This window comes from Diadema antillarum, unplaced genomic scaffold (genome assembly GCF_040938485.1).
Source record: "Diadema antillarum isolate AM-2024a unplaced genomic scaffold, OU_Dant_1.0 seq00000702_RagTag, whole genome shotgun sequence".
Classification (NCBI taxonomy): Eukaryota; Metazoa; Echinodermata; class Echinoidea; order Diadematoida; family Diadematidae; genus Diadema; species Diadema antillarum.
The window spans coordinates 38,466-58,507 of record NW_027271607.1 but is presented as its reverse complement, the minus strand read 5'-3'; the positions used below and the strand labels follow the sequence as shown (position 1 = coordinate 58,507).

General features: G+C 40.1%; 1 protein-coding gene across 1 annotated transcript in view; it reads right to left on the bottom strand.

Moving 5' to 3' along the window:
- Positions 1-5,806: 5,806 nt before the first annotated feature.
- The window catches only part of LOC139737734 (serine/threonine-protein kinase BRSK2-like), a gene marked incomplete at its 5' end in the record, with an annotated part of 32,543 nt that continues 18,307 nt past the window's right edge, over positions 5,807-20,042 (bottom strand). The window contains 11 exon segments of the mRNA XM_071648411.1: positions 5,807-5,941; positions 5,943-6,088; positions 7,525-7,708; positions 8,427-8,553; positions 10,454-10,741; positions 12,499-12,622; positions 14,112-14,212; positions 15,261-15,373; positions 16,867-16,924; positions 17,451-17,485; positions 18,610-18,756. Coding sequence (XP_071504512.1) covers positions 5,807-5,941; positions 5,943-6,088; positions 7,525-7,708; positions 8,427-8,553; positions 10,454-10,741; positions 12,499-12,622; positions 14,112-14,212; positions 15,261-15,373; positions 16,867-16,924; positions 17,451-17,485; positions 18,610-18,756 — 1,458 coding nt within the window.

The window sequence follows — 20,042 nt, the reverse complement described above, 5'->3', positions numbered from 1 at the left end:
TACGGGACCTAGATAAGATCCATGCATTGGCAAGTACATTGTAGTTTCTAGACATTTCTGCCAATCAGCACACAACAAAGCAGAGAAGGGGTTCAAAGAGGATACTATGACACGCAATCAAATAAGCACACACAACCTACGTATCAACAGGTAAGAAAGACGGACATTACCTAGGACATAATAAGGCCGAGTATCCCAGCTCCCCCCATCTCATCCCCCTCCCATTTACGTAGCAGTGTTTTTGGTACTAAACCATGGAGCCCATTGAGACCCATGACGATTAAATAGAATCTGTGCAACAGCTGCAGTACAGTTAGTAGTGGATGGCAGTATGAGTGAGGTGAAATAAGCCATGAAATGCTCATCAGCAAGCCAGCCAGTTGAAGGCTTACCTCATGAATCATTGAACACCACGGCCAGCCGAGTGCCACAGTGCCTGTCACTGATGCAGATTTTTACGACCTCGTTTGTACTTGTACCTTGCCAGCCAACCATAAATCACAAAGCGTTTTTCACTTTCCAAACAAGATTATTCTCATGTTGTGTTTTTTTGGACAAATATCTATTACATTTTGTTAATTGTATGTTAATTTTTACAGGGAATCATGTCATATAAGTATTCCCCCCCCCCCACCCCATGAATTTATCATTGCACAGTGAGAACCAGCCTACACATACATCGTACATCGAGGTCTGTTGCATGCTGCTTATATTATGTGCTACAAGCTGGCACGCAAAAAAAAACATGTATGATATTGCAGTTAAAACTTGACGTCCATTTTTTGTCTTGATAGGCCATTATTAAACAGAAATTCAACTGCACATCTTCACTGAAAACCCTGTTATTTCCACAGGAAATCCACCCAAAGAAATATCATGACGTCAAACACAGCGTTTGGGCGCAGTCAGGAACAAACAACAAAATGGTAGCCAACTCGCACTTGCACTTTCACCATCCCAAAAATAGATGAGCGGTTATCTCTACCGGCTTTCAAACCATTCTCCACAAACAACTCAGCAGCCCTGCAACCTGGCCAAATCCAGTGACTCTTGATGGGTCCAGTACCAATTAAACAATGAATCTCATAATTATCGATGGGGATTATGAAGATTATATGAGCCCTTTCCATTGATGGTTCAAGGTTTCATGAAATCTGTAGCAATCGACTATTAATTCAGCAGGCCAGCCAAGGGAAGTGTCAACCAGCAAGTCCAGCAGAGGAAGGGGGTGTACTAGTCTTTTTCAAGGACCCTCAGGTTTGTTACTACATATTAAAGTAGCAATGACAGTCGTGAAGCTAGGTGCATTAAAGGGACTGTACAGTACTGGTTAAGGTGGGGATTCGTGTTTTGAACATTCCTAAGTGAGATAATGAGAAACCTCCTGTGAAATATGAAAGAGCATGTAATTTTAAGAAGGATTCAACGTTCATTTGATGAAAATTGGTTTTCAAGTGGCTGAGATATCCAAAAAAGTGATAATAATAAAAGGCGACAGGCCACGCCTTTTATTAGGATCTCTTTGTTTCACCTTGTTTTTGGATATCTCAGCCATTTCAAAACCGATTTTCATCAAATAAACTTTTGATACCCCTTAGCATTGCATGCTCTTTGACATCTCATAGAGTGGTTTCTGAACATCTTGCCAAACATTAAAAGCTAAATCCTCACCCCAACCAGAACTGTACACACCCTTTAATACCAGGGCTTTGGGATTTCTTCAAATGTGACAATTATTCATGAGCCTGGAGATAGCTTAATGACAAGCCACTCCTGCCAAATAATCATATACTAGTAGTTACTTTGACCAATAAAACTGCAAGATACATGTATATTAACTTCTTTGAATGACATGGTTTTGATCGGTTGTGACTTTGCTACACACAACGGTAGCCAAATTGAGTAATTGAGAAGGTTCCCATCTTTTGCTTGCTTTTCTATCTTAAATTCACTACATACAGGGAGCCTTGAATTAAGACTAGGCCAATGCAGGATTACACGCAGAGGAATTCAAATGGCGATAAACAAGCAACATACTGCAACACAGGACTGTAGCCTTTGGTTTCAAAAACCACAGAGGCCAATACAAATCATACTCATTGAACAATGTGATAGGAAATAATAACAGAGACTCCAACCCACAGTACCTTCTGATCTGGAGATTCTCCCGCCTGAAACCCCTAGCAAACGGGAGACTCAAAGTTGATGTGTGCGAAGCGTGACATTCCCAGGGTTCTAGATGCTCTCTGGTGCTATCTAAGGCTTATTTTTTCAACATATGATAGAAAAATGTAAGAAATCCTTTCCAACAGGAGACACAGAGCCAGGGCGGGAGAAATTAAATTTCAAACGGGAGAACGGGAGATTTTGCAAAAATGGGTTTTCGGCGGGAGATCTCCCGTCGAAAACGAGAGAGTTGGAGTCTCTGTAATAAAGCCGTTGGTGGTGGAACATCATGTTGCACTAGCACACAGAGCAAGAGAGGGCAGCAGACAGAATGTCCTTTAGCAGCATGATTCACTACCTTCTGGAATGGTTGAGGCACCCGTCTGTGCACACTTTAAGTCATGTAGACTGTCAATATACTTCAAATGAAACGAACTCGTCTCAACCCTGTATATCATTTTAAAATTGCACATTTTACTCATATTGGACTGTTTCAAATGACGGGCAAGAAATACCCAACATTCACCTCGTCTTGTAAAAGAATTATTCACCGAAAGACTTCACGTAGGGAGTAGATGCAATGGGACTTGTATGCTTTATCCCATGTTTTTATTAAGTCGTGAAATTAGATTTCACTACTAGTGTGCTGTCATTAATTTTAAGGAACTCTTTTTATTCCCCTTAGACAAAAGTTCAAATTATGTTATCTTTAATATGCATGCATGAATAAAAAAACAAAACAAAACAAAACAAAAGAGTTCATATATTTTCTTCCCAGTGGTTGCAGAACCCTACTGCATTGTCTCCTAGAAAAGCATCAATGGTGAATCTCAGATCACCAAGCTTGAATTCAATGGTATGAATAGAAAATGAAGGAAAGTTGTTTGAACAATGGTGGGCTTCATTGCATGAAACTAAATACAACGACTCCAACCCCAAGCACCTTCTGATCTGGAGATTCTCCCGCTTGAAACCCCTAGCAAATGGGAGACTCCAACTTGATGTGCGCGAAGTTCTTTGGCCAGGGTCCTGGGGCCCTGGAAGATCTAGGGTTCTAGATGTTCTCATGCTATCTGAGGCTTATTTTTCAACATACGATGGCAATAAGTAAGAAATCATTTAAAGCGGGAGAAATTAAATCTCAAGCGGGAGAACGGGAGATTTTGCAAAAATGGGCTTTCGGCGGGAGAGTTGGAGTCTCTGTAAATATAGACACCATGATATGAGGAAAAGAAGGTAGATTGCACAGTCATAAGTAGAACAATAACAAAAACAAACACAATTCACCTCAGTACTCTTAGCACGTGAGTAGGATGTCTCATTTAAAGGTACATAGCATCTCAACAGGGCACTACATGTACCTGCACTGGTGATACAAGTCACAAATACTGCCACAATTACTCCGTCTCAGTTTCTTCAAGGACTTAGGGTTGGGGTTATGGTTGTGATAGGGTTTGAGGTTTAGTTTGATGTGAGGATTTAATAAAAATGTGATTTAATAATAAAAAAATTAAAAAGGTGGATGGTAATTAAATGCTCATTTTTCTTCCTAACTTGTGAACTTCAGTGCCGAGTCTGTATATGCTGAAGGGCTCTCGGTCCACTTAAATGAGGTCACCCAAGTTGACTTCTTTTTCCTTTAGATGAGCATTGGTCCAAAGATTCTCCTTACTCTACACTTTGACTGGTATCTGTGGCATTTTCAGGGTGTGAACGAATAGATGCATTCTTCTTTAACATCAAATTTCATCTACATGTAAACTGATAAGAACTCACAAAACACATCAGATAGTTCTATTTAAAATGCACTTGTTTTGGTCAGGAGAACAAGAAACAACAGTTCAATGCCCTGTTAAAATGATTACCTATTGCTGATGAAGATGGGCATTAACCCCAACGTCATCAGCTATGGCTGATCGAGCTAGATACATTTGTAGTGAGGTACAAATTTCCAGGAACTGAAAGCTCCGTTTTGGTCATTTCAGGAACACACTAGACACTGCTACAACGAGATTGATATAACCGGAGATGGGCATAGATACAGCGATTCCTTGTGGAATCACATTACCATCATTTCTAGATGGAGGAGAAAGACTTCAAGTTTAAAGCTGTGTAGTACCCAAAATCCATCCTCAAGGATCTGCCCAAATTTTCATGTTTAAATAATTGGGAAAGACATGAAGCTGCACGGCTAAAATGAACAAAATATACACTGAAATATAAGGTTCAAATTTGCTCTATTAAGTAGTTGGTCATACCATAAACACAAGGCACAAATTCATGGACTATATTCTAAAGTTGCATGGGCCAGCCATATGCAAAACAAAACTATAAGAAATGCAGGACATTGGACTCTAGTATTGAATCGCTTTTATATGATGAAAAAAAAAACAATTAACCCTTTGTGTGTTTTGTGTGCTAATTGGCACAGGAAAACCCATAGCATTGTACACACTGTCCAAAGTCTTTGGCACAGAAAGGGATAAGACTGTCTTTTCTCCTCAATCTTTCCTCTCCATCAGTTAAATGCCTCATTTTGTGTACTTCAGTCCTGGAAGTGGTCTTTGCACAATGTGGGGAAAGTTTCTTTTTCTTACATGCTGCTGAAGAGGTGCTGTGAAATGTGTATCAAACATTTTCTGCCATGCAAAACGATTGCACATAAGGTTCGAACATCATTCCATCACTTTAGAGTGCTATTTTTAGTTGTATGCAGTAAATCCTACATCGCTGCCTGGGGAACTGATTAATAGCGACAAATTTTTCTTGACTGTGCTTCACTCTTTGATAATTTCATGTTTAAAACAACAAGCTAACCTGAGGGACCTCCTACAAAGGCTTCAAATGGGTGGTGGAATCATGGAGTGGTGGGAATGGATGTGTATCAGGCAAATAAAATATTCAGGAAAGGTACACTGTACAAATTACATAATGTGCTGTTTTAAGTACACACAAAAAATGCACACATTATTGCAAATACTGCTACTCATCTCTCTCAGGCCACAGCGTGAGCGAAAATCGCAGCGGCCATTTTTTGCGCAGCGAATCCAAGCAATGCGGATCTGCACGTTCAAGAGAAAAAGCCACATGCTCTCGTCTGAGGCTTTATACCAGCTTTCTGCCAAGGACTATACTATGAAACAGCATTAACAAGAACATCGACAGCAATGACAAAAAGATCACAGCAGTTTATGTGATAAGCTATTGCAAACAGATTTGATGGCATTCTCTGCTAAAGACTCGTGGGCAAGCAACATCATACAGTCCTTCTTTTTTGGTTTGTTTTGTTTTCTTCCTTTTTTCTTTCTTCCTACCAACTGTTGAAGCTTCTGCTACAGCTACATATCACAAGGGACAATATGTGAATATAGAAGTTTTTTTTTATCAGCAGCTTTCAGAAATTCAAGAAAAAAACTAGGACAGTATGGCGATAGATCCGGGGACACTGCCTACAAAAATCTATCTCGAGGGACTGATCATACATAATTATATACATGTGTACTGGTAAAAATTTCATCTTACATGTATGAAAATTGCATGAGGTTGAGGACAAACAAACAAACAGACAGAGACCATGAGAGAAAAGTGGTTTGGCATGGCAACGGGATGCTCTCATCATCATTGTCATCATCAGCAGATGTTATTTTGACACTTGGCTACAGGCACGATCCTTAGCATCCGCCATCAGGCCCCTCCCCGCGACACGGAGCGGGCCGTCCGCGAAGACCTCATCCCCGTCGTCCTCGCTGAAGGAGGGGTTCACCGGCCGCGGTGACACGGCGTAGTCCCACGCTCGTTGACGACGAGCTGCCCGTCGAGGAGGAGCGGATCGGCCCTGGGAGGGACTCAGTGGAGTTGACACGCGACGATGATAGACGTGACTGGATGAGCTCCACCAATCTTCGGAATCTCCTCACAGGACCTGGATAAAGCCCAGACATTATCGTTGCAACAATTAATACCTAATATTTGACCGAATAACGGAAATGACTTGGCTCAAAACATTCAAGCCAAAGAGAGAGAAGAATTATTAAAAAAATGACATCGGCAAGAAGCGTGCAGTACTGTTGCAACTTGGAATATGTATTCACAAGCAAGCTTGTTGGCATCACCGTTGCCAAACCTAGAACCTTAACATCATTAAAAAAATGCTTGAAAAATACTGTTAGAGTCTCTACAGGGAACTACGAGCAGACAAGGTTATACTTGTTTACTGTATATGCCGTATATTTCGCAAGGTTTTTATTTTCACGAATTTTGCGAGTCCGGTGTTATTCGCGAAAAGACACACGAGAATAATGACTCTGATCCCGATATGAATGTGACGCACATGTATTCATGTCTCTCTTTGGTACAGTACTCCACAATCGCGAATTCAACCACTCGCGAAATCGTCGGGAAGTCCCGATTCACAAAAATTTAGACTCGCTACATATATGGCATATACAGTAATCAATGTCCATCATTATGGGCATCAGAAGACTTCCTGTCACAAAATTACATGAAAACAGGTGCATGCATGTGAGGCAGAGCCAAGTTTGTTTAACCCTAATGCTGTGTTTACACCATATTCCCGGCGGTCACGGCAGCCATATTTGCCCAAAACGTAGTGAGCCATGGGTAGATGAGACATTCTCCTGTTTTCCCCTCTTGTATTCTAGTCTTGTTCATTTCAGTCCTCGCCCCGGAAAACATATACACCTGTAGCTATCAGAAGCTGTTTTCACGGCATCTGGTCAGGTTAGACTTGTTTTCACGGCGTCTGGTCAGGCTAGACTATCAATATTTTCCGCTGCGTCCCGCTACGAACTGCCTGCAACCCGTCTTGTAATGGCTTTGTATAATGTACGTGTCGTCATGTTTTGTTACGTTCATCTCCCATTCTAGTATGGCATACAAGTTTTATCATTAGCACCGGGACTGCCGTGGCAAATTTTTTTGACTGTTTAAAAATCTGACATGGCATCCACGGCAATCATGGCCTGTCACGTTTGCCTTTCCCATCTCAACACGTTGTTTCACGTCCAACCAGTTTTGTCCATGGTTGGCCTGAAAAGTGATTGCTGTGGCTGCTCAAAACACGATGTAAACACAGCATTACCATGTTGTGCTTGCTGCAGTGCTTTCTTTGCCATTAAGAACAGAAGTCTGCAAATTATATAACTTATGAACACAGATTACCTTATTCCCTCTATTGTGTTACCATGACCTTTATTGTTAGACTGAGGCACATAATGACATCTGAGTGGGTTTGCTACTCAACGACTCAGTCAGGCTTGCATGGATTACTGAATACTGATGAAAAAGACCTTCTAGAAGATACTGTTGCCATGGAGACAAGAAGTGATGCATTCTCACCTGAAAGCAGGAGAAAGTGGAGGATGTGGACGCAGTTCTCCTTGGAGGTATCCGCCCCTCCGTCCGGCATCAGAATCTCCACCTGGAACTTGATTGGCTTGGCAAAGACCGCACCCGACCCCGCCCGTTTGAACTCCGCCCTGAACGAGGTGGTCGACTGGACGCTATGGCTCATGTCTGGTATCTAGGGAGGTGAGAGGAGAATGGGAAAAGTACGCTAAAATTAAGTTCTTGTTATACTTAATCTTACCAAATATGTCATACCACTGTCTTTAGGAATAAACTTTCTCTTTTGTTTCCACTTTCCGACTTGCCTTGGTATTTCATTAACCCCAAAAGGGCGAGAGGCAAATCTGCCCCCTGCTACATTTCGCACGATAATTCTGTAGTGCGAGAAGTCCTCGTCAGGTTTTTAAACCTTTTTTTTTCTCAAGTCTCATGCAACTTTTGAGACAAAATTTGTGGCGTTGGTGCATACTGTTATGAAGCCCCCCCCCCCCCCCCAATACTGTAGCATAGCCCCAAACCCAGGCTGAGTAGGGTAAGCATGAGTCAAGCTACAATGTACAATGTATCTCATCCTCCTTTTACTAACAAAGAGTACATGAAAATTGGCATTCAAAATGTTTATACTTATCAAACCAGAAATTTTTGAAGCCCTTCCCATTCATCTCTGTCTGACCACTATTGAAATATCCTAAGAGAGAGATAAAAATACTTTCTTGCTTTAAGATGTGAGTGACTATAATTTTTTCATGTAAGTTTTCTGAACTTTGTCAGGAATGAGAATGTGGGTTGAACATGAACCACTTTACCCCTCCAGGATAAATAAAAGTGGTGCCCATATTCAAGATTGAAAGTCTCCCCTTAAATTAAGGGCAGAATAAAAGATCCAGTCCTACCGTAAGGAAAGCTTGAACCAGCTCCGCCTTGATGGATCCCAGCGACTTGTCCCTGACGGCTATCGATAACTCCTCGTCCACCCTGTCCGATGCCATGAAGCTGCTGAACCATGACTTCTTGGACATTCTGCAGCAGATGCAAATCAAAATAGATTACAATCATTCACCTAACCAAATGTGTCAGGCCTATGGCTTTTTCACACTTATTATTTTAGCGATGGACATTTCTTATCTCAAAGTTTGGTTCAGATATTTGTGACCCGCTACAACAAAAGGATCCTAAAGTCGCTGACGGGCAAGCCAATCATGGCCCAGAAAAATGCTATTTTCAGGCCTTTCCTTTGATCATTTAGCTTCGAAATTTCGGAAGATGGTAGAAGATACATTAGACTACAAAATTATGTTAAAAACAGAAATCCAAACGTTTAGACAGATTTTGGTGATCTGACTTCAAACTCGATTTTCTCAGCTCACCCGTCAGCGACTTTAGGATCCTTTTGTTGTAGCGGGTCACATTTATCATCTTCTGTGCAACTGGTCTGAATTAATATTTGATCCTCATAATGAATTGTAGAAAACAAAGCTTGAGCACTCAAGATTGGGATCTTAAACATTATCTTGAGAGGGAAAAATGCTTTGAGTAGGGGTGGTGACATACAGGCAAAGATTCTATATGTGACCGTGCACCACAAAACAAACAAAAAGTCGCACTCCTTGATTTTACGTAAGGAGTCTTAACAGGTGAAATGGGTCAACACAGTCAATCTTAAGTTTTTCATATTTTCTGAAAGAGCTATCTTTCTTCCACAATATTATTTAGTTTGGGATCATAACACGAATGGGAAAGTGTGTTTTCAGCAGTTTTTCTACAACCCCTTTTTGGGGGAGAGTACAAGAATGATCAGGTATGTATTAGAGGCCCCTTTTCATTTCTTAAAATCGTTTGTACTCTCTTCTAATAACTATTGAAAGGATAATAAAATTGTATTGAATAAATTGATGACGGCTATCCCAGCAGAGTTAGAGCATGATATGAAACTGGTCTTGAGTGGGATTGTTATGATCGTGATCTCCAAACCATTCATGCAAAAAAAAAGGAAGAATGACACAATAGCATTCAAATAATTGCTGTTTGGTTATCCATCCAGCTCTGCATGTACAATGTATGTGGAATTTCATCATTATCACATACCTGCCAACTCTGAGACTTAATAAATCTGAACAAATAAAGAAAAATTATTCAAAAATCTGAACTTTCATAAATTTCATATACTGTACTATTAACAGATATTTCCAAAAATCAGAACACAATGAAATTAAAGCATTTTCGTTCAGTGAAAAATCTGAATATTCAGATTGAAATTGAACAGTTGGCAGGTATGTAATCATCATCTTATATTGATCGGGGGGGGGGGGGGGGGGGGGGAGGGTAGATATGTAGCTATATAAACATAAAAACATAATTCATGCAGAGTACAATGAAAGATGCAAGGAGTCTCAGGGACAGGGGCATTGGATGGACTGTCTCTTCACTGAATGGGGCAGAGATGCTCCCGTGACATCTTGTTCATCTTTTCGACAATATGTGACCGTGCATCACAAAACAAACAAAAATCGCATGCACTGATCTTGTGTGAGGATTTACATAGGCTAGGAGAGCCCATTTGAATTGAGTTATACATCATTTTAAAGCTTAAAGTCTTCTCTTTCAGAATCTGCTCTTAATTAAGAATTCATGTCTGGCGACTTTTTGTTGGTTTTGTAATGCAGGGTCACATATTATGATGTCAAAGTTCAAGTGTCCCTCTCAAAACTACAACGACAGAAAGCTGGGAATGAGACAGACGCTTGCATCCGTCCTTTTGATGGTGTAGCATTACAGAATAAAGAACAAGACCCGATGACAAACACTTTCACATAAGTATGCATTTTACACTGGCAAATCTTGGCTTCTCGCAAAATTCACATAAATTTTATGCATGCGACAATTTCTGATTGTACGGTAAGCTGACGGATGGCGCACTCACTCTGGTGAGTTGTCTGGCGTGAGGGAGAGTTCGTCCGGTTCGGCCGGTTGCATCTTGCGCCGGTGGAAGCGGGGCGAGCCGAGGATGGAGTTCTTGAGGCTGTTGAGGCGCGCCCTCCAGGGCGTGGACTGCTGCTGCTGCTGGGAGGAGGTGGCGGTGGGGCTGGCAGGGGGTGTACTACCACCACCGGAGCCTGTGGAGACCAGACTGCTACCGGAGTGCTGCCGACACACCTGCCGCGGGCTGTGGGTGGGTGATGCCAGGGGGCTGCTGGTGACACTCCTAGACCTGCAGGGTGGGGCACAGAGGGGTGCATTAGATCCCATCAAACTGGTCTTTGACCCCATTTCCACAAAGTTTATGGTGTTGAAGTAAAAATCATTGTTTTGAAGTACACACTGTAGTTATAAAATCTTCATGGTAGCACCATATAGATTTGAAACCCGGAAATATGTTCTGCTGTTTTCTCCGCATGGCTGTTCCCTTAATTTTCCATGGTATCATGTCATAAGGCCTCTCACTGAATTCATCATTCTTATTGACATTACTCTAAAGGATTAATCACAAGAGAACAGGCTGGAGTAACATTTGAACGTGGCAGCAACACTAGTGTACATGTAGTTCAAAGCTCATCTCTCGTGATGGTGCTAGAAGACATTCATCGGCAAAAATTTGTGTCCCAAATGTAAAGTAAATCAACCCAAAGGCAGAAATTTGCTAACTTTGCTTCATGACACATGATAACAGATATTTCTCCTTCATCATCAATTGACCACTTGCAAATTGTCTATAAATTCCAATTCACACAAACTATTTTGCTAGGGGTGAAATGTGCTGTATACAATAAATAAAAAAAGATAGGAGAGATACAAATTGGAGATCTAATCTCCTTTTACCAGTTGAGGATGAACTGATTTTCCTACAACACGCAATTCACATAGACACCTGCCCGAGTTTACTCGGGACTAGTCTTAAACAGGTTCACCACTGGTAGCAGCGACATTTGATGCATATATGTATGTGTAGGTCATTTGTTTCACAAAACATCCTTCCATATAAAAATTTTGTAATAAAGCCTGAAATATAAGGAGATATCACTATTTTTCTCCATAAACCATAACTGTAGACGGTTTATTCTAGAAACAATTTTATACCCCCCCCCCCCCAGATCTCGGCCGTCGATCGCGCAATTGCCATGAAATTTGGCACGCGCATTGCCTGTGGCGTAATCTACCAAGTTATACAAAAAGAAATGGAAATTTTCGTCAAAATAATTGATTATGCTAATATATGCATAAAATCATACATTTTGCTCTAAATCAGAAATTAAAGCTCCTAGAATCCTAATTTTTGGTGAAAACATTCTTTGTAGCATTCCTAACAATGTACTTGAAGAACAAATTTGGTATCAAAATCAATTTCTTATGTATTTTATTGTTTTATGAATTTCTTATGTATTTCTCTGTTTTTTCGACCTTTCGTTTTATCATTTTTTTCTGCAAAATTTATGACAGAACCTATATCAAGCATAATCATGCTAAAATTAATTAGTTTCAGCCTATAAAAGTGAAAATAATCAGATCTTTATGAATATGAAGAGAAAACTCCATTTGCATAGACTTTATACACAAAATAACGTTTTTGAGCCATTTTCGATCTGACAGGCATGTATAAAACGTTATGCAGTGTCGTAACGGTATGCATGATTTTTGCGAAAATGGTGTCAAAAGATGCGCGAGACTTGAAAGTAAAAAGTCAGCGAACGGCGCGGTCAAAAAATTTCGCGTGGTGGAGAAGTCTCGAAAAATGTCGAGGGGGGGGTGATTCAACCCCCCCCCCCCCCCCCCCCCCCCGGCCTTTTTAGGGTTAAAACTATGTGTACTTTGAAGCACTAAAGCTGGGTTTTTGTTTCATCTGCAAATGTTAAATAATGCTTTTAACCCCCTGAGGACAGGCTGATTTTGCTACAACAGGCATTTCCCACAGACATCAGCCTGAGTATACTTGGGAATAGCCTTCAGCGGATTAAGGAGAGATGGGCTCACCCTGAGTTGTGATGGGACATGGCACGCCTGGCTGGTGACATGGATCCATCTCGAGGCATATCAAAGGACTTCCTCTCTGATCTCCTCCGGTGGTAGGAGTCCACTCTCTTCCTGGGCGGGTCCGCTGCTCGAGAGAGATGGGCAACCATTAGCACCCGCATCATTTTTTATTCAGTTATTTTTTTTTGTGCTGCAGCAATACAGGTATGATTAACAGTGTACATCATATCATCAAGGAAATGACACACCAATCAGTGACTAGATAAACGTGATCACATGACAGCAGACCATTTGTAAAGTTTCCCCACGAGCAGATTGTTAATCATTATGTAGAGAAAGCATAAACTGCCCAAAAGTACCATATTTCTACTCGTCTTTGAAGTTGACGCAGCACTGAAAAAGGAGTAGGCCCTACGCAACAGCATATAAAGCAATTATGCAAGATGTTTGTGCGCTTGTGAATTATAACAAGATTTTGAGCACTAGTAGCAAGCGTTTGCACACTCACGAAGCGCTTGGGCAACAGATGAGACAATATATGGTGTATCATTGAGCAGCCAGTAACAACGGTAGCCTATGGGGAAATAATCTATTGGCCTATGCATTTCGTTCAATATGCTCTCATTTTGTACAGAAAAATGAGAAGACAACAATATGTTGTCCACTCAATATATAGATGATAATGCATTATGTTGTTACTACAGTCCTTAAACCTTGCCAGTCATGAGAAAGGAGCTTTTAAAGACTTTATGAAAAGAACACTGTAGAAAATATTATCACCTGGCAGGTCGGCCTTACAATTCATTTTTTGCACAACTTAAATTCAATAACACAAAAGGTTAAAATCTTCAGCTCTTGTTTAATATAGCGATGACATTTTCACAATGACAAATTGTTGTGTATAAACATACATAAGCTTTGGTTTCTCTCTCTCTCTCTCTCTCCCTCTCTCTCTCCCTCTCTCTCTTTCTCCAGTTTTCACTACTAAATACATCTTCTGTCTGAAAAGGTAAATATTATGTTTAATAGAAATGATGACATTTACATACAATATAGATTTCTCATATTTCTGGAATGACACAATACATTGTACACTCAAATGTCAGCCACAGAGGAGACGACTGAGCTAGAATGACATGCTTGTCGTCATGGTAACATTTCAGTCATGGTGAAGTCTTGGAAATATTTGCATCCTTACTACCAAGAAAAGTTGATGGAGACAGAAAATTCCAAGGTTAAAATTTTATGCAACCATAATTATGTACTTGAGAAAATGTTTCATTCCTCATGACATGTATGTATCTTATTTGCATACAAAATTAAATAACTGAACATAATCCTCCTGCCAAATGTGTTGCCAATTTAAGGAAGTTTTCAATTCAACAGGTATTTGAAGGTTTTTGATATTTCAAATAAACAGTAGGATATTACAAAATTAGGACACAAATGAAATCCATTCATTTATTTTTTCAATCATATGAAATACTGGTATGAAATAATAGAAATCAAAACAGAAAGTTACAGCTGCAAACAACCAGCCACGTTTATGGTTAAAAAGCTTCACAAGTTCCTGCATCATGGGACACATGAACCAACAAGGACTGGAAACTCACCAGAATCTGATCTTGTCCTGTATTCCAGCTCATCTTCAAAGCTGGGTTTTCTCTGTTTTCTGTCTAATAGCAGTGAGTATATCACCTTCTCTGAATTGTGGCTGAAAGATAGAGAGAAAAATATTAATATAATATATAATGATGATGGATTCCAATCAAACAATCAGCTGAAAGCTATCACGTGATCAGATTTTAGTATTTTTGCCGAAAGGTCCAACTTTACTTTTCATCACGTGCTGGTACATTAATGACCACGACTTCAAAGTGCTGGATTGCCTACATATTACAAAGATATTGTAATAGTTAGTGTGTGTGGTTCAGTAAAGTTCGGAGCTGGTGCCTGCCTTTTTGAAATCTTCCCACAATGGCTACTGTCGAATTCAAATTGTGTCACCCATTCTATAAAACAAATAATGCACATCACTTGGTCAGGCTCAGGGGGGATACATTCATAATTTGTACTCAACTGACACTCTCTGTGTGATATGATTATATTATTTGTCACTGTACAGTACTATCAATAAGGCATTAGGCTCTTGTAAAGACATGGCCATTATAGGAAAGTCACAATGTCACCATAGCATACACTACAGAATCACTCAATAAAACATGGATGGTTTTTCCCCATCAACGAACTGTGAACACAAAGCAATTCTCGGTATCACCAATGCCTACGTAGGTGCCATGCGCAGAGCAGCGTTGTAGATGCATTATGGGATGGAATAGCTCAGGTGACAAACTTGCCCCAGTTTTGGCTGCACATGCACTCAGATCACGCTCTGTCTTTTCCAGAGGTATTTTTTGTTGAAGATTTCTCGCTTTCCATCATGTGACTAGCACATTGAAGCCCTGCAGTAGTGAACCATGACTCAAGTGACTGCAAATCAGTAAAACTTAGAAACTTTCAACTCTTTAAAGCTGAATTATAGCCAAGAAAAAAAGGGGTAACAACAGAAAAGCAGACAAATAACTCCAGTGGATCGTATGGGAACTGCGACTCGCGTGAGACAACCAGAAGCAAACAAGGGCACCAAGGAATCCCACAGTGCAGCTGTGACAGAGCTCTTCAGCAATACTGAGAATTGCTTTGACTGTACACTATTTATCACGGTCTTCGCTAATGGAGTTAGCCTCCCCGGAGAGTCTTACTGGGGTGAGAGAAGATTCCTCAGGAGCTTCTGTTTGTCTTTGAAGCAGCCGAGTGAAGCCATGCTGGCGATGACATCGGGATCAATGTCTTCGTCGCCGAGGATGGGAGGTATCTGGGATGGATGATGACAAGAAGATTTTAGACCTTTTTTTTTTTCAAATTCAAATGAATTTGTTAGGAATTTTCTGTATCGAATGTATATTACACATAAAATACAGTCATTTCTTTTTGTTTACAAGACAATAGAACATACAGTGTGTACATCCGAATATAAAACTGAGATATGCGTGTACAGATTGAAGAAAAGAATAAGAGAACACATCAATTGGGAACCACTCAGGATAAAGTGAATCATTATGATCTGACTGTTATGGCACATGTACTGGGAGTGTGAATGCAGAAGACTGTCGTTAAATAAGCACATAGCTTGCAGACTGTCGTCAAATAAGCATATACCTCAGTCTACATATTATCTGTGGTAAGCTTCAAACCATGAATACAGTCAGGCAAGGAGAGATTTGGCCCTTTCTCCCCTGCAAAGTTTTTCTCTAACCCCACAAGTTACTCATCTCCCCCCCCCCCCCCCCCCCCCCAATTTAGTTCCATCAACTTCAAGGGGTCAAGTTTGGCCCTGGTACTACTCTCATTAGCTTGCTAAAAAGATTCATCTGATTGGAATATCAACTGGTTGAAAGTTCATTTTGTCACAATCAGTTACAAATTACCTTTGCTTGATGAGACTTTCGCCGACTAGATCTGTAGGCTTCTTCAGACCGAACGCTGTGCGAGAGACTTCCCACTCCATAAAACAACAAGGGAAAACCTTCAACCGAGACCTGGGGCAATACTCACTTTCCTCAATATACGATCCCATTTTCTCAGATCGGCGTGCGCCAGCTACGTCGGCTAGTGGGAAGTCTCTCTCGCAGAGATCGATCTGAAGAAGCCTACAGATCTAGTAGGCAAAAGTCTCATCAAGCAAAGGTAATTTGCAACAGATTGTGACAAAATGAACTTTCAACCTGTTCTCATTAGCTGTTGTTTAAAGTGAGCTCTCCACATCATTAGTCCAGGACTATCTTGTACTGCACTGATTTGGAAGGCCATATCAAACAATTTCTAGTACCCCCAGGCCATCGATACTACATTGTATGTGGTACCTATGGCAGGTTGTTCTGTGCAACCTGGGGCCCCTTTCAATATCAGTGACAACTGCCACATTTCTAAGACAAATTTTCTCTCAGCCAATCAGTTGCAAGGATTTCAGTAGCTTGTCACATCTATGAAAACTTGTCACTGGTAACAAGTTTTATGAAATGGGGCCCTGGTCCCATGTTTTATCAAACATACCAATTTGTATGTTTTCAGAGCATGCCTTGGTGAGGTATTTTAGTAATTGAAAAAAAATAGATACTAGATAATTATGGTTGTTTTTTCATGAAACATGAATTTCAGTTCACTGATGAAATATTACTGTGAAAATGTTCAAGGGAGTAGAGTGGTGTCAGTTATAAAACTAAAGCTCTACCACAGTACGTAAGCTGACCCAGGAGTTTTTGTGTTTTTTGTGTAATTTGCATATTAAATCAAACTCTAGGATCTTACCTTAATGTGATGCTTCTTGGGAAGATCTGACTCGGGTTGGTTGTCATTCCTCGTCCCTCTGGAATCATATGACACAAAGATAAAAAAACAAAATCAAAATGAAACAGAAAGCACTTCACTAGGGCTGAATTAACGGACAACAAAATCATATCTAAACATACGACCACACATATCATTTCCTCACATGCTATAAACAGTTCTATTTTAAACACACACACAACGTTTTGCGTTATTACAGTTTTTAAGGGTTCTGCAGTCTAAAACGATCTACTTCATGGGGTTTCTTATCATCCATTTCTACATGATAGCATACTCTTACAAGAAAAAAAGGAATAAAAAAGTAAGATTTTTTGAATAGATAAACATGTATGGAAACATTATGTTCCATGATGGCTAAGTACATACTGTATGTACAGTGTATGAGGCATGACAGAGCTTACCTAATGCATTTTCATCTGCAAAGTTCTTAAGAATTTGATTTCTGCCATTCCTCCTATATCACACAATACTACTCATTGGGGCCAGAACATAATAGAAATGTGCAGTTACTTCAAAGACATAAAACACTGTACAATGATACTTACAGTACAAACCAAGGATGCCTCTGTATTTGTGACAGCTGTAAAGAATCAAAGAAAGGAAAGAGACTCAGAACAACAAAATAATTGAAGATGTTTCATGGATCACATTCAACATCCAGAGATTACAGATATGCAATCACAAAACATGCATACAAATAACCTAATATATTACTCTTCACCAGCTGGGAAACATAACACACATTGTAAAATTATGATGCACTTTAAATTGCATTTCTGCGGTGACAGCATTAAACATTCCACTTCTGATGCTAGCTCACTTCTATCTTTCTGATAGTGGAAAGCATGTCAAGTATTAACAGAAAAAAAAAATGGTGCTGACCTGGAGGTGTAGCTTTACACAAAGTATGACCCATAGAGATGCATACCATTTTAAGAAACGATTTGACACTCCGTAAGCCCGGCTGTCATCATACTCAGGTTACGCAATTTGAAGCACCATCATCAGTTCTTAAGATGTACAGCTACACACTGCTATCATGGCGGCCACATTTCAGCAGTCGGCAATGAAGATCCCAATTCACCCTTGTTATGATGCGTTTAACGTAATTCCAATTAGAATAATTTTCTTTTCAAAATCCTTTCTTCTAAAAAACTCTTGTATAATTCTGGACTTGGTAATTTAGAAAGGGATCAGTTTAATCCACAAACTTGGCTCATTATTACTGTTGTATTGTCGTCTGTGGACTAATAATGTATAGACTGTAGTGGTACTGATGCACATGGATGCACTGCCTATGCCATTACTGTAGCACGGGGCATTTTATCATGACACTGTTTGCTAACACATATGCTGTACACGTATCATAATTAGAGAGAGAAGAAAATAACACCTGATATGTTTCCCTTTATTTTTCACTATCCTAAGATCATTAAGACACCACAAAATCTTCCTGCATAAAGGATTTAAAAACTTCCTTCACCTATTTTTGGGAAACCCAAGGTACAGCACTAAAAAGAAAATAATGAACAAAATGGCAAATTTGTAGTTCATACCCCAGGGTACTGAATGCAGCATATGATCTTATACCAATGCACGACCTACATTATTCTGTAATTGATGGTACTGAAAGGAATTTGCATAGTATGTGTACAGGCGAGTTGGTTAGTTTTGCCAGCCCACACACATCACCCCAATACTCACCGTCAGCCGCTTGTCTGCATTGACCTCCACCATGCCCCGCAGGAGGTTCTGGCAGTCAGGCGGGACGAAGTGCGGAATGTGAAACACCCCCCTCTTTACCTTCTCCAGCAGGTTACGCAGGTTGTCATCGTCAAATGGCAGCGCCCCCTGGTGGCGAAACGCATTTAAAGATTTGATTCAGTGTAGCGAGTTTACTGTAAAACCAGAAATTCTCGCATGCACGAAACTTTTTTCTAATTTTGAGAAGGGTCAAGATTTGTGAAAGTAAAATATGCACAAAACTTTTTCTCTACACAATGCACTGAATGCTAGTGGCAATTTGATAACACAAAGTTTCATGCCGTAAAATAAAAAAGGCCATCAGCTTCACTTCAGGAAAATGTCATGCCGTGAATGTTTATCGTTTTACAGTATGCTGGATAATGTTACAGAACTAACTGTGAAAAGGATGCCAACCTCGTAAACAGCATTGCAGTATTCTGAGGGCTAAAAATACATGGTGCAGTGGCGGATCCAGAGGGGGGTGCAGCCGGCGCACGCCCCCCTTTATTTTTCGTTAAAAACAAAAGAAATAAAAAGAAAAAAAAATGAAATGAAACCCGGAAGTGGCACCAGAAACATTAGTTGCGCCCCCCCCCCCCCCCTACAGAATTCCTGGATCTGCCCCTGTGGTGGGAAGAGTATCATTTACCTTCACTGCAACAGACAAGTGTAGGATTACACTTTTGAAATTAAACAGGATTTTCCCTGAAACCTGCATTTCTTTTTGTTGACCAAAAAAAAAAAAAAAAGATTAAGTACAAAAAAGATACTACAAAAAAAACATTAAGCTGGCGTCTCTCCTGTAACTCAATAGGCTCCGTAATGTGATTAGTGTTGCTATGAGTTTCTAACGCCACCTGTATGATTAATAGTAAAATGTAACATTATGATACTGAGCTCTGACGTTTGCAGGTGTCATTGAATTAGTGACTCTAAATAGGATAGCTTGCACTTACATGGAAACTTCTTGTCTTTTCTCATTTCCAATCTATCTTCTTGGGACTGACGTCAAGAAAAAATACCACCTCACATGAAACACACAAATGAGTGTCTGATGTGAATTGATCAATTATACTACTTTGAACAACAGAGCTTCAGGGAAGCCAGACCAACAATGATCCAAATATAGCTGCCCTCGCAAAACACAAGAAGAAGAGAGGAAGGTGCTGTCTTAAAATTCACTCTCTTTAAAAATGTATAATGCAGAATCCCTCTAGATTCTGCCAAAGAATAAGCCTTAACATGCTACAAAATATAAAGTGAGTTCCTAGCCGGTGCTCGGATGCTATTAAATCCTGCAGTGCAATATTTACCATAAAACATATATTTTTGCATACATTTGAATTTTGCAAATCTTGCGAGAGTCAAGATTTTTAAAATTAAAATGCACG